Raw genomic sequence first — 16113 nt, 5'->3', positions numbered from 1 at the left:
TGTTAGCCAGGATGATCTCAATCTCCTGAACTCGTGGTCCGCCTGCCTCGGCCTCCCAAAGTGCTGGGATTACAGGAGTGAAACACCACGCCTGGCTTCTCTCCCTTTTTAAATAGGAATGTCTATAACTGTCATTCTATGCCTGTTCCACCAGTGAATTTAGGGAGCAGATAACTTGTTTCTTAAGTTTCACAGGTTCATAGAGAGCAATGTATTCCAGGGTGGATTAAACATGGAGCCTCCTTTTTACCTAATTTGAATGGGTTAGTTTAGATGATGAGATTTGGGGTGTTTAAGTTGTTAAGATTTAGGATTTTGACTTGATACTGCCATATCCTAGGTCTTTAGGGGATGTGGGGATAGGGTGATCTGTTTTGCATTTGGGATGGATGTGAATCTTTTGAGGGCCAGAGGGTGAACTCTGGTACTCTGAATAATGGTTCCCGAAATATGGCCATGTCTTAGATCCCTGGCATCTGTGAATATATGTTCCATGGCAAAGAGGAATTAAGGCAGCAGATTGAATTAAGTTTGCCAGTGAACTGACTTTAATATAGGTGATTATCCTAGATTATGAGCAGGTCTGTGTAATCACCAAGGAGGGCCCTTACATGTGAAAGCGGTGGCAGAAGAGGAGAACCAAAGAGACGGCAGGGTGAGGACTCTACCCAATGTTGCTTCCTCCATGTGAACATGAAGAGGGCCACAAGCCAGGGAAAGTGGGTGGCCTCTAAAAATGGAAAAGGCAAGGAAACAGCTTCTTGCCTAGAGCCTCCAAGATTGTAAGACAATACATCTATGTTGTTTTACGTTTGTGGTAATTTGTTACAGCCGCTATAGCAAATTAATATAAGACCTATCCTACAATTTAATGCTCTAGGATCTTAGACTAATCATTTCATCTTTGCATTCTTTAGTATTCCTTCTTTCTCAAAATAACTGCTGTGAAGATCAGACAGAACAAGTAGGCAGAAATCCCTGGCACACAGGTGCTCAATAAATGTGAATTTCTAGCTTCCCCTTTTCTTCCAGGTTGGAGAAACACAAGGAAGGGAAGCAGGAGCCACAGGCCATTCTCAGCCTTCCTTTGATGTGGGCTGTGTACAGGATTCCCTCAGTAAGCTCCCCTAGCATACCTTATCTAGAGTGAGGGCTGCTTATCTGCCCTCGGGGTTCCTACAGCTCCTACCTCTCTGATGGAAAAATCCTCTTTAGAATACAAAAGCTCTTTAGAAGAGCCTGAGATGAGGGTAGAGCCAGGGCCTCATTCTGCAAACAGGCTTTCAGAGATGAAAGAGCAGGGCAGACATCGGTATCTACCCTATGACCACCACATTTCCCACTGAAAAAAATCATGAGTTGGTGCACTGAGATGAGGCAAGCCCACTCAAAGAGGCCAGCCTGCGATGCTTCCTTCTCCTACCCACACACCTGAGACAAACATCTCTCAAACACTCCAGGCTTGCAAGTCCTTAATTAGTTGTGTTACGAGCTTTTATTTAAAAAGCACATTTAATACAAGTATAGTTTCGCAGATACAAGTTTTCACTTTGTATGCTACAAAAGTCTTTGAATATTATTCTCTTTACAAAATGGAACCTTACAAAAATACTGACAATTTAATGTTTTTATACAGTTTTCTCTAGTTGCAGTTATTTCTTTCATTATAAAACAATGTCTACCACAGAACTATGATATTTTAGTTGATATTTAAAAAAATTAACTCAATGCTTTTTTAAGCAGCTAATGTAAATAACACAGGTCGAGACACAGTTTATAATCATAGTGGATATAGCTAAATTGTTTCAGAAATAATATCTTACATAGTTAACTTTTAATGTTTTATACATTATTTATATAATATTTATATATAAAAATCATAGCTTGCTATAAGTTGAAATGAAAGGACGGATTCTGTAGTAAGGATGTGCATGTGGTTGATCCATATGGTTACATTTAACCCTTTGAAAGGTCTGCATCCAAGATCTAAACGCATTTCTTCCTTCCTCCTTTCCTCAAAGGTTCAGTAGAAGGGGTCCCTGTCTATCACCTAGAGTGGGACCTTGCATGGAAGGACACTTACGGATAGAGGATGAGGAAAACTCTCTACCGAGATTTAACCCATATGTTCTGCCCAGCAGAACCTACCAAGAACTGCCCTAGGGCTCAACCCCAAGACAATAGTGCTTTACACAGCAAGAGCAACTCCTACAAAGACCCTCAGCTCTGTCATCCTGAAGGGTAACCTCTCATGCATGAGACTGCCTGCTTCTCTGGCTCCTTCTGATTTGCAACAGCTAAAAGGTTGGTTCGATTTTCATTCTGCCCCCTTCACCCTCCCATCTGTTGTACAGAAGGCTGCTTTCCGTCAGCTGGTGGCAGACCATGCCTTGCTCATTCCCGGGCCCTCACAGGAAATCCTGGTGGGCACGCAGCAAGGATTTCAAGGGAGAAGGCAGTAACCAAAGTCGAACTGTTTCTAAGAGTGTGCAAATGCCCGGTGATTGACGTGCACAACATCAGCATCCTGCAATTGACATTTCAACATCACAGGATGATGCGTCAAAAGAAGAAAAGTGAGGGCCTGTGCCCTCGATTTCTTCTGAAATTGTGCTGTTTGTGAAATTCACTCGTCCACAAAGAGTCTGCTAATCACTAATGTGAGGAACTATGGTTGTTGGCCTATGGGCAGGGGAGGTGATAAGGCCTTAGAACTGGGAATCTAGATTCGGGATCTGATCACTTGACTGAGCAAACTTGCTCTTTCCTTTTATTTAAAACACAAAACAAAACTTCCTGAACTAAAGTCACAGTACAGAATAGAATGGGATGGACAGAAAGACTCAAGAGGGCAGCTCCGCAATGGCTATTTTCTTGATTCAGTGCTATTTCTGGCATCATGTGCTGCAATGTGAATTTTTGCTTTTCTCCCAGGCCTGGGATTCCTCAGGTCACAAAAGGTGACCAGCAGCCTCTACTCAAATCATTTTAGTGTTTGTTCCTGAACAAGCTGTGTTCACTAGAACATGAACACTTAAACCAATTGCACATCCAGGACTCTGGCACTTGGTGTTAGTTTGCTGTTGTTTCCACATAGGCGAACACTACCTATTTTGGAAGGCCACATAGTAAAACATTTTTTTTTTCTTTTTTAAAAATCAGTCGGGCAAAAGTTTTTCCCTACATTCTACTGTCTGATGAGATTGGAGAGCAGCAAGAACTTGCTGTCAGCAGTCATTTTACAAAAACAGCTCAGGAGGTGGGTGGCACCTACACCATGTTGTGGTGATTGTTCCTGTCAATAATGTCCACAGGTGAAAGGATTTCCTTCCGGATAGCAGGGGCAGGCAGGGAGAGCGTCGTCTTAGTCTTGAAGAGGTCAGACACGAAGAAAACCTAGAAGCACAAATCAGAGATCGAAGTCAGTAACTGACATCAGGGGTCTGGGTACAGAGGGAAAAGGAAGGTCAGAGGAGCGCAGACTTCAGGAAAAGGGGCCCCAAATCATAACTCTTTGAATAGGGAAGGACAACAGAGATCATATCATCAAGGTTTATTGTACAGATAGGGAAACTGAGACCCGGGAAAAGGCAGTGACATGTCCCAGGTTGCACAACACTGGTTCAGTAGAATCCACTTCTAAGGACTCTCAGTCCATTGCCCATATCTGCAACCCATACTTCCTTATTTCTCAAGGCAAACGAATAGCAATGAAAGATAAGTTCCTAAACAAAGGAAGCAGGTCATAATTAGTTATAGTCATTAATTCACACTACTTTCCCTTTCCTCACAAAGGAATCCAGGGTGTAACCGAAAAAGATCAGCCAACATGAACTCCTATCAGCAAGAGCTGAAGTCAGGCAGTGGTGACTACTTTTTCCTGAAAACTTAGTGATATCAACCATTTGATGGGGGTCAAGAAACCAGGTTCTCGTTGCTGAGAAAGTTGGCAACTAACGTGGAGGAACAGTTAATGACAAATCTCCTATCACTTATTCCCAGCGTCCTTTTTCCTCCTGGGGATGTGACCTCACTGAGTCTGAACAATACTTGAGAAACATTTATTGAATGCCACTTGCAAAGGTGTGAGGATGGCACAGGCATAGTTCCTGCCTCAGTGAGCTTATGATGAAAGATTCAAGGGCTTGATGAGCTACTGGAGTAAGAAAAATTTATGCTTTGTATTAGATGGCAAAAAAAACACACAGACATCCATTTGAGCCATTTAGCAACAGGAGTTTTTACTAAGTAACCATAAGTGGCAGCTATCAGTCATGTAATTTATTAGGAAACACTTGGCTGGATTTCAAAATAGCGACTAAAACACTATCAAAGTTTCTACACCCAACAGCTTTCTGAATTGATGAGTCTTTGTCCTGCAGATGGTAATGTGCTCACTACTAATGACAGCACTGTGGTTTCACTCTGGCCACATTATAGGCAAGAAAATGAAGTTCTTAATAAGATTTTACCAAAACTAATGCTCTAGCGATCCAGGGCCTGGCACTTGAATTATTTGTTAAACTCATTTTCACAATGTCCCTTCTGTAGCAACATGGCAATCAAGAAAGTGCTATAAAAATCACAGCAAGAAATTGGTGATGCTGGTTACCTCAAGAGAAGGGAACTGGGTGGCTAGAAGGCAAAGGTGAAACAGACATTTACTGGTCACTGTAAAACCTGTTGTACCTTTTGAATTTTGTACCCATTGCATATATTACCTACCAAAACATATAATAAGTATTATTTTGTTGTTAAAAAAAAAAAAGCTAGGCTATTTCTATGCTACTACAAGAAAATGAAATATTAGCCAAGAAGTGTAACATCTTAACACATTCACGGTTTGAGTGCTATTGATGTACCACTTTGCAAAGGAAAAAATTAAGTCTTTTCTCCCTTTCTTTTGTCAGGAGGTTTGAACAGTGAAAACCATGGTACCAAAAGATTCGTCTCCTAGTCAGAGTCAAACTTGAGGATGAGGAAAGAAAAGATCTGTGCACAACCTGCCAGTAGGCTCTAGGCTCCCCTGCCAGAAAATTCTTTGTAGTTGGTTTGGGAAACTGTTTTCAAGTGTCCCCAGTATAAGGAAACAGACTCGATTAAGGTTCAATGAGAAGATAATTAAACTTTTCAACTCTTCTCTGCCCCAGCCCCAGCTCCACATTTTCCCTCATCTCCCCCAGTGGCCTTACTTCTTTTTGTACTAAAATGATGTTATCATCTGAGAGATGCAGACAACAATGTCCTCATCTGTAGCTCAAAATTATCCTCCCCTTTATCCTTCACTTTGTCTCAGACGAAGAGGTTTTGATCAATCCCTCCCCATCACTACTTTCTTTTTTTTTTTAAGACAGAGTCTCACTCTGTCACCCAGGCTGGAGTGCAGTGGCATGATCTCAGCTCACTGCAACCTCTGCCACCCAGGTTCAAGGGATTCTCCTGCCTCAGCCTCCTGAGTAGCTGGGATTACAGGCACGTGCCACTATGCCTGGCTAATTTTTATATTTTTAGTAGAGACGGGGTTTCACCATGCTGACCAGGCTGGTCTGGAACTCCTGACCTCATGATCCGCCTGCCTCAGCCTTCCAAAGAACTGGGATTACAGGTGTGAGCCACCGTGCCTGGCCCATCACTACTTTTAACTTCACTTATTCCAGCTTAGCAGCTAGATTCATGAAAATAAGTCGTACAGGCCTGATTTCTTAGAGCTTTCTCCCAGAATCCATCCCATCTGCCAAGGGCAAATATAGCTGGGGACAGCTCCCCCGTCCCCCCCCCACCTTCCCCCCTTCAAGATCTTGAAGAATGTACCACCTCAATCTACTGGCTTATCTCCCAACCTAATTTTCTGAGCTCATAGTCACTATATCCTAGGGTTTCCATTTCCTAACTGCAGGATAGGAATCATATGAAGATTAAAGGCAATAATAACTTGAGAAGATCTAAACCTGTGACTGTTACATAGTTCAATAGAAGGCATTCCGTTCTCTAATGATCTGGATACCAAAGTAATTACTGGGCCCAGAGAAAGCCATGCTCTCCCATGTGTCCAAAACTATGCTTATCGACCCTTCTTCCTAGATGGGAGGCTTCTTGAAGATGGAATCCTACCCCTAATCACCCTGAATCACCCAAAGCACTTAGCTTTGAGCCCTGTACACAATAAGGGCTTAATAAATGTTTGTCGTTGAATTTCAAAAATTCTCTCTACTTACTAGAAAGCAAGCACTCTGGCCTTGGACTTTATTGACAATACAACTCCTACAGACTTGAGGGGGAACCACATACTCAAATACTGCCTGCACGAAGCCAAGCGGTGAGGTGAAAAGTTGAGTCAGGTCCAGCAGAATCCCACTTTAAGCTGTATTTCACTTTCAGCATGACTTGAGGTTACACAAACACTTTTTTTTGGGATCACGAAACGTAATACTGTCAAGACCGAAACAGGGTTCAGTCTTCCTAATATTTGAACAGCAGGACACAAAAAGACCTAGTAAAAGTAAAAGCTTCTTGGCTTGAAGCAGTTCCATTTCCTACAGAAGATGATCTCCACCCAGAAGGAAAACCCAGAGGCCCAGGCTGGGAAGGGTCTATACAAATTAAGTAGCTGTCTTAGGTCTGTGGGATAAACCCACTCCCAGCCCACAATCCTACTCCACAGATCTCTGCTGTGCGAAAGGACACATTGGACAATAAATACAGTTCCAACAAACAAGAAAAACTATACCCTAAGCACAGAGAAGAGATCTAAGTTACAATGCGCAGAACATTTGTTTTCAATTCCGTTTCTCCAATTCTTTGAATTTTATAAATTACTCTTTTTTTGGAAAATGAATGAATGCAATCAATAAATACTTATTGGATTCCTGCTATGTGTTAAACTCCAAAAATATGAAGATGAATATACATAAGACAGTCTTTTACCCTCAAGGAGTTTATAGGCCAATGAGTTAGACAGCCAGGTAAACAGATGACCACAATACAGCATATTAAGGATTATGATGGAGGGAAGCAAGGGTGTTGAGGAAGCACAGAGAATGTGGCATTTAACCCAGACTGAAGGGGAGTGGGAAGCAGGCCTTAGAAGGCTTCTCCTAAAGGTTGTCTATTTGATCTTAGCTTTGAAGGATAAGGAGGAGTTAACCAGGCAGTGAATGCTAGGATGTTATAGGCAAAGGGAATAGTGTGTGCAAAGGCACAGGAGAAAGGGAGTACAGCACATCCAGGAGCTTCAGGAAGCTCAGTATATCTAAGGCGGAGCAGTCAAAGAGGCTGGAGAGGAGAGGACTAGATATTGAAAAGCGTCTTGGGACATGTTAAAAGTTCAGATCTCATTCTTTTGGCCCTAGGAATCATTGTCAAGGTGAAAGCGGGGAAGCAACACGTTGGAAAGACCTGCATTAAGATCATGTTGGAGGTCAGGTGCAGTGGCTCACGCCTAAAATCCCAGCACTTTGGGAGGCCGAGGCGGGTGGATCATCTGAGGTCAGGAGTTAGAGACCAGCCTGGCCAACATGGTGAAATCCCCTCTCTACAAAAGTACAAAAATTAGGTGGGCATGATGGTGGGTGCCTATAATCCCAGCTACTCGGGAGGCTGAGGCGGAAGAATCACTTGGACCTGGGAGGCGGAGGTTTCAGTGAGCCAAGATGGTGCCATTGCACTCCAGCCTGGGCGAGACAGCAAGACTCTGTCTCAGACAAAAAAAAAAAAAAAAAAAAAATCATGTTGGTAACTAAAATGGAGATGGAGTCAAAAAAGCATGCAGTGAGCCTGGAGGCAGGGATTACAGAGTCTAGGAGAGGAGGAGTCCTGAACAACACCTATACAGTAAAGACAAAGAAGAAGAGATGGATTTTGAAATGTTGAGGACAGGACTGCAGCTGATAGAGGTGATATGTTTGGGGTGGGTATGTGTGCGAGGGAGGCAATGTTTTTCTTTCTAGTTCTGTTTTCAACTCTAGAAATCTTTGCACTTATTCCCATAAAAACTCTTAAAATTTCGATAACTATGCTAGGAAAGAAATATATATAACTCTGCTTTCCTATGCCTGTGACATTGTCTTGGGGGAGTGATTGCCCCCCACGCCAGTGGCATGTAGTACTGTATAGTGTTGTACCACCATCACTTTTATCTAATTCCAAGACATTTCATTACCCCAAAATAAAACTCCATAAACTTTAAGCAGTCATGTCCCATTCCCTTCTCTCCCCAGCCCCTGGTAACCATCAATCTGCTTTCTGTTTCTATGGATTTATCTATGGGGAAGTGATTCTGACCTCCTCCTGAGTCAAAAGGAGTAAACTGTTCTGTGATCCCAGGGTGGAATATGATCTAATTTACCCAAGCACTGTGGACAATGTAGCCCCTTCCTTCAAGAGCATGAGTACACACAAACAAGACAACTCTAAGCTGTAAGAACCCCATTCACCGTGATGAAGAGATAAAACAAACAAACAAACAAAAAACTGGAAAAAGATAAAAAGAGAGGGGGGAAAAAAAGAGTGGTTGAGACCATGAATGAACATGTGAAATCTGACACATTCTAGCTGGATGTAGAGGCAATATGCTGATGGGAGTTTTCTATAGGACAAACAGAATCTGCTCTCAAAGTTCTTACAATTTCTAGAGCTATCTTTGGCCAAGAGTTGCCACACTCAAAGAGGAAGATGCTTCCGATGTCTTACTGCCAGCATTCACACTCCGGAAATGTCAGCCTTCCAGGGAGCACACACAGTCCAGCCCTGCTGGGGTGCTGCCTGCCTAGAGGTCACCAAGAACCAAGTACACCAGAAATAAGAAGTCTGGTAGGTAGCCAGGTTCCTCCTTTCATTGCTAGGAATGGCTGAATCAGCAAATTTTGAGGGTCATTTTGTTAATTTTGTTAAGGGCAGATTATGACAATAAAATTATCCTTTAAATGTTCCTAGGGTCCCTGAGTGTAAGTGAACTCCTTGAAAATAGGAATCCCATCCTTACATAACACATTGAGCTAAAATGCTAGCAAAGGGTAGATAACTATAAAAGCAGAAGAATTTTAGAATCTTAGAACCTCAAGAAAATTGAGCATCAATCTATTCTGGTATTTCTTAAAGTGTTGTCCTCAAACCATCTGTTTCAGAATCACCTGGGAGCTTCCTGAAATAGCAGATGCCTGGGCCCATCTAAGACCTACTGAGAATCTGGAATCTGCATTTTAGCAAACACTACAGTTATTTGTTATCCAGAGTACAGTTAAAAGAGCCATTAGTGGACAATCTGTGGAGATGAACAGGTGGGCTCAAATCCTAGATCTGCCATTGCATGGCTGTGTGTCTTAGACAATCTACACTGGGCACAACATTACCTTTCTTGAACCACCCTTCTCTTCTCTCTTTGGTACCCATATTGAACTTTTAATAACCTTCCATCTTAGTGTTAGGCCATAGGCTTTGATACGTGACGCTTTAAATGCTGTGTCATATTTCCCCTTCTAGACTGAGCTGGCTACTCAAGGGCATGGATTGTGTTGAGTCATCCCTGTTTTCAGAGTTCAAAAATTGTAGCTCTTAATAGAGCTCTACCATGTGAGCGTAAAGACCATGGCTGTTGCTTCTTTTGCATGCATTCCCATGTGATTTGGCCCTGGGATTTCCTTTTAGCTTTCTGGTCTACCATACTGAACAATCTCATGGATTAAGGAAGGAATAACCCTCTTTGGAGGAGAAAGCCTTGGGACCTGGCTCACCCTCATGCCCTAAGTACAGTAAGTGCTATCTAAAGAAAAGCCATCTTTGGCAGCCGTTTTTTTTTTAACTAGATGGGATTATCCAACTGCAATCATTATTTTTTGACCTCAATAAAGGGCTTTCAGCAGCTTTTGGCACTGGGAATTTGTGAGCATTTCTGTTGAGTGACTTCCTAGTATATCTGAGAGGGAAAATGATGAGGTGGAAAAGAGTGTGACACTGGAAATCAGACAGCAGAATATAGTCCCAAAATTTCTACTGGTGTGTGATCCAAGCTGTTACACTTGTCTTGAATTTATACAAGATTAAAAGGTTTTATAGTTGCAAATGATGGGTCTGCCCTGTATTTGTGTGCAAATGTTATTTTTAAAATCCACCGGCTGGCTGCGGTGGCTCACACCTGTAATCCCAGCACTTTGGGAGGCCGAGGTCGGCGGATCACTTGAGGTGGGGAGTTCGAGACCAGCCTGACCAACATGGAGAAACCCTGTCTCTACTAAAAATACAAAAATTAGCTGGGCATGATTGCACACGCCTGTAATCCCAGCTACTTGGGAGGGTGAGGCAGGAGAATCACTTGAACCTGGGAGATGGAGGTTGTGGTGAGCTGAGACTGCACTCCAGCCTGGGCAACAAGAGTGAAACTCCATCTCCAAAAAAAGAAAAAAAAAAAAAAAAAAAAATCCACCTACCTGTGGTTCCTGTAAGGCTTACATGGAATATATGTGAAAACACTTTGTAGCTATGAAGAACTACTCATTCATTCATTCAGTTATTTATTTTGAGACAGAGTCTTGCTCTGTCGCTCAGGCTGGAGTGCAGTGCACGATCTCCACTCACTGCAGCCTCCACCTCCCCAGTCCAAGTATTCTTGTGCCTCAGCCTCCGAGTAGCTGGGATTACAGGTGTGCACCACCGCACCTGGCCAATTTTTGTATTTTTTTAGTAGAGACGGGATGTTGGCTGGCCTGGTCTTGAACTTCTGAAGTCAAGTGATCCACCCACCTCGGCCTCCTAAAGCGCTGGGATTACAGGTGCAAGCCACTACGCACCCAGCCTTATGAAGGACTATTCACATCATCACTGCTATTGAGGAATGTGAAGGAAATTAGTCCCACAAAACGAACAAAGAGGGTTTAGAGGAGCAAAGAAAGTTGAGAGCAATTTTGCGGAGCATGCTGCTGTGTGCCTGTGGTCCCAGCTAGTCAGGAAGTTGAAGTGGGAGGACGGCTTGAGCCCAAGAGTTTAAGGCCAGCCTGGGCAACATAAGAAGACCCGCCCCCGCCCTTTAAAGAAAGTTGTGGGCAATACTGATGGAGAATAGGAATCTATGCCAAGGAACCTTCCAGGAAAATATTCATAGGCTATTAGGGAGGGTGTCTGGTAAGGAGTACCCAGGGGACTGACAGCTCTGTCTATGGGGTGCTAAATGCAGTAGGAGCTGGAGCTTAGGAACATAGTACCCAAAGATGACTAAGGTTCAACAAAGGCAGGGGACCCCATTCCCAGAAACCATCCAACTTTGAAGCTGAAAGGGAGAATGAGGCTACTATTCATTGAGGTCACCTCTCCCCATTATCCCCCAAGTTTCGTTGTTCTGCATTTCTAGGGTCACAAAACATATCATGTTCTCACCCATCGCCATGTCTTCGTGGTATTCCTTCTGCGTGGAATTCCCTTCCTTATCTTTTGTATCTTACAGCAAATGACCATTCATTTTTAAAGAATTACCTACTCAAAAATTCTTTCTAGTCTTCCAACACCCTCAAGAAGAATTAATCACCCCTTCTCTTGTAACCCCACTGTCCTCAGTAGTGTATCCCATCCCAGCAGCCGTGCCCTTCTATCATACTTGTCTGTTTACATGTCTATTCCTACTAGATCATTCTCAAGCCATTAGCAAGCTACAAAATCAACTAACTAGGTGGTCACCACCAGCATTTTTGAAGGTTAATAGAAAATATCAGAATTTCTCACACAGTAAGGGCAAGTCTTATTTTGTGAAATATTTGTTTTAGTTATGTGGGGGTGCCTCTATTGGGTTATGATATAAAGTGTATTTCTTATTATAGATGGCGGTCAAGTCTTGGAAAGCTACTGCACTAGATAAGCTCTTTAGGGACCAACTCCTTTTAGCTCTGAATCTTTAAACAAAGCATAGTACTTAACGCACAATTCACAATCAATATGTTGCATGTGCCAAGCATGATGTATCTTTAATTCTCTGAATCCTCAATCCAAAAATCATGTTAGGTATTATCATCCCAACCTCATGGGATTGGAAAAGGTGGCTGAGAGGTGAAGTTACTTGCCCTGACAGCCTACCTAGCAAGTGGCAGGAATACAACTTCCCTCTCTGAACCTCTGCTTCGTCAGCTCATCCATCTTAGCAGGGGAACAAGAAAGGAAGTTTTATAAGTACAGTTGATCCTTGAATAACATGAGCTTGAACTGCATGGGTCCACTTAAACACAAATTTTCTTCTGCTTCTGCCAACCCTGAGACAGCAAGACCAACCCCTCCTCTTCTTCCTCCTCGTGAGCCTACTCAACATGGAAACAACCAGCATGAAGACTTTTATGATGATCACTTCCACCTAATGTATAGTAAATATATTTCCTCTTCCTTATAATTTTCTTGATAATATTTTCTTTTCTCTAGCTTACTTTATTGTAAGAATACTGTATATAATACATAAAACATACAAAATATATGTTAATTGACTGTTTATGTTATCAGTAAGGCTTCCAGTCAACAGTAGGCTGTGAGTAGTTTTAAGTTTTGAGGGAGTCAAAAGTTCTATTTGGACTTTTTATTGTGCTGGAGGTCGGAACCTCTAGTCCCCATGTTGTTCAAGGTCAACTGTATTTTGAACAGTTGTAGAGTACTACAAAGATAGTGTCGTTATCTATTAGCGGCCGAAGTTTATTTCTTTGCTTCCTTCTCTCTCCCACATCCATGTTTCTGCCTGCCTAAGAGTGGGGGCCAGCAGTGGCAAGATCACATTACCTCAAGGTCACATTACTGGGCAAAGAGCTAGACTTTTGCAGGGCCAGAAGAGGTTTGGGAGCTCATTTCATCCATTCCCCTGTGCCCAGGCAGCCCTGGAGTAAATCAGAAGGGAATAGATGGGACTCTCTCCTGTTAGAGAAGGAAGAGGCCTTGCAAATCCATGGCCAAGCATGCTTGGAATTTACTGTTTAGCCCTTTAGATGGAATCAAGAAACTGGGGATTTGGTTCCTACTCTGCTACTATGTGTCCTTGGGCGTGTCCTGGCCTCTCCCTGCACTGCAGTTTCCTTTTGCAGGGGTTGTCATCGCTGAACTCTTCTTCACACTGGCATTCTTGCTGGTGTCTTTTCCCAAGGTCACCTCACTGGGGCAGAGACAAAGAACGCCCTTGCCCTTCCCTACATCTGGAGGAAGATAGCAGCACACAAAAGAGCAACGGCAAGCGAAGCCACACCCCCGGGAAGAGGAAAACCAGGAAAGACTCTGCTGTGTATTTACAAAATCCATGAGCAGCTGCTTCCTCTGCTGAACCCACAGCAATGGCAGCCGGGCCCTCCCCGACCCCTCCCAGGGGCCCCTAATTTACCATCTGTTAGAGGGTCAGGGAGGAGGTGACCAGATATGCAAGTTGTCACCAGACAGGAAATGAACCAATGTCTGTTCCTTCGTCCTAGTCCCTGTGTGAGTCCAACTGTAAAGTTCACATCTTTGGTAGGGGTAACTTAGTGAGTGTGTAGGCGGGAGGGGGCTGGGAGAGTCAATATGAGCCTGTTTTTTTTTTTTTATTCGTCTGTCTGTTTATGTGTGTCTGTGATTCTGAGTACGATTGGGTCTGCCCATGCACCTCATGGTCTATCTGGGCTGTGGCCCTCTCCTTTGTCCTGTGTACCTCTGTCCAGATCTCTGAAGGTGTGCAGGCAGGCCTATCCGACCCTAAGTGCTTGTGTCTTTGTGTTGAGTTCATGACACTGTATAGGTTTTCTGTCTGTGCTGGCTTCCATTGTCTTCCTTTTCTGGAAAGCATTCAATTAGTAAGCAATGGAGGAGGAAACCAGACTTCCATTTGACATGTGATTTTTGTCTAGACAAGTCTGCCTGTTGTGACAGGATCTACCCTCAACAGACCCAGGTAAAAGTTCTCGGCTGTCATGCCTGTTGCCTAAGGCTCTGCAGTTATGGAACCAGCATTCTAGGGTTAATGCACTGTACCTCAGTCAGTTACTACAAAGTCAGCTGTGCCATAGAATGTCTGTGCACAAAGGTCATGGAGCTACAAGGCCTCCAGCTTCAATTCACAGGTGAGGAAACTAGGCCCAGAAGGGAAGTGTCTGGCCTGAAGCCACAAGCTAATTCATCATTCACCATTTACCCAATGCTGATGAAACACCTATTGTGTCAGCTGCTGTACTACATACCGAGAATAAATAATCAGAAGGTTAAGCCATGGATTCTGCTATTAAGGCACCCACAATCTAGCTGAAGAGACAGACATATGAGCAGGCCATGAGTAGATGAGGCCTAAAGCCATGGTAGGAAGAAAGTGCAAAAGGCCATGGGGGACTGGAAGGAAGTGAGACAATACTGTCTCCAGGGACTGGGGAAGTTGTGGAAAGCTGAACAATGTCCCCCAAAGATGCCCGCATCCTAAGTCCCAGAAGCAATGAATGATGCTACATGATAAAATGAGATTAAATTAAGATCTTGAGATGGAGAGATCATCCTGGGTTATCAAGGTGGTCCCAGCATCTGTAAAAGAGGGAGGCAAAAGGACAAAAGTCACAGAAGAAGGTGTGACAATAGATGCAAAGGCCAGAGAAAGTATATGTGTGTGTGTGAGAGAGAGGGAGAAGTGAAGATTCTATGCTGCTAGCTTTGAAAGTGGAGAATGGGGCCATGAGTCAAGGAACTCAGATAGCTCCAGAAAGCCAGAAAAAGCAAGAAAACAGATCTCCCCTTAGATCCTCTAGATGGAATGTGTTCCACCTTGATTTTAGCTCAGGGAGACCCTTTTCTAACTCCCAACTTCCAGAACTGTAAGAAAAGAAACTTGCATTCTTTTAAGCCACTAAATTTGTGGTAATTTGTTACAGCAGCCAGAGGCAACTAATACAGAAGGTTTCATCAGAGATGAGGTGACACTGGAACTGTGTTCCATCAAAGGGGACAGGTATCTAATATAGAAATTCAGGTGTTGGAAAATATTGAAATGTTTGACATGCCGGGAGGTGATGGGGTGGAGAGATGAGAGGAGACCTGCCAAAGCCTGGGTCTTGGAGTGCCAGCTCTGTGTCAGGCTGTCTGGGGTCAACTCCAGCTTTGCTACCTTCTCTCTGAGTGCTTGGGCTCTCAGCAAATGTCAGCGAAGATTACAACTCAATTAACAGGGAGTCCGTAGAGGCTTGGCTCAGGAGGTTATCTGGCAGACTGGAAAATGGATTCTGTGTTTCTTGGCACCTCAAGTGGTGGCCTTTGTGCCATACATGCTACTTTTTTATCAATCCTCTTAACCTCAGGTGATGTCTCTGTGTTTCAAAAACCATTCAATACAGCCATAGTTGTGAGTAAGAAGAGAACTTTGGTCCTTCCTGGGATTCCCTGGGACAGCGGCCCTGATTCGTGGGGAAGAGTTCTGTCATGTGGCACAAGCAGAGCAGAGGTCACAGACTCCTGCCTGGCACGTGACAGCTACATTGCACAACCCTGATAAAGCTGCAAAACCCATGAGGCAGATGCCTGTCATCCTACTCACAGTTCCCTCTCCCGGGCACCTGGTGCCTTCATCACATGGTCTCTGGTTCCCCACACCTCCTCACAGATCTACCCATCTCTGCTCAATCCAGGGTCCTGAGCTTTGCTTCTGTCTCCCTCACAATCAAACCCAGGACAACAGAATCCTGGGAGCTTACGGCTGGAAAAGACACTACCTTCTATCCTCCCAGCTGAACATTTCCAAACTTTTATTCTGAGTAGCCACAGCTTCCAGGCACTTCCCTGTCCTGGCCTCTCAGATGGCTTCAGTGAAATGAATCTCTCAGTGCTGCGATTCCAAGCCATTCTGGACCATGAGGTCCCACTGAGCACAAGGCTGGGTGTCAGGCATTTGGAGAAAAATGATAAGTAAGATTGAGTCCCTGTTCTTGCATGTTCACAGGTGAGTGAGTGAAAGGCAGGGAAAGAGATTTATCACCCCTTTCCAAACCATCTTTACATTGTAAATCAGGCTTTCAAACTCAAAGCAATAACTGGATCCACCCAAAGGGTTAGGAAGGACTCCGTGACACAATTAAATGATACTCTTTAAGCAGCTAACTATGGAGCTTCTGTTTTGGGTTAACTGCAGGGCCTTCAGCTTCAGGGACCCCTTCTCCTGGC

At 43.7% G+C, this 16113-nt stretch overlaps 1 protein-coding gene across 3 annotated transcripts in view; it reads right to left on the bottom strand.

Moving 5' to 3' along the window:
• Window positions 1-1476: 1476 nt before the first annotated feature.
• Window positions 1477-16113, bottom strand: part of PLPP3 (phospholipid phosphatase 3) — a 150722-nt gene continuing 136085 nt past the window's right edge. For all 3 annotated transcript variants that reach the window (XM_063601017.1, XM_003824211.6, XM_055092182.2), the window contains one exon: window positions 1477-3396. In XM_063601017.1, coding sequence (XP_063457087.1) covers window positions 3271-3396 — 126 coding nt within the window. In that variant the 3' untranslated portion in view covers window positions 1477-3270. The remainder of the gene's footprint in view (window positions 3397-16113) is intronic.

Source organism: Pan paniscus, chromosome 1, assembly GCF_029289425.2.
Source record: "Pan paniscus chromosome 1, NHGRI_mPanPan1-v2.0_pri, whole genome shotgun sequence".
In the NCBI taxonomy this organism is placed as follows: Eukaryota; Metazoa; Chordata; class Mammalia; order Primates; family Hominidae; genus Pan; species Pan paniscus.
The sequence above is the reverse complement of the archived record's forward strand: the minus strand, read 5'-3'. Positions and strand labels throughout refer to the sequence as shown.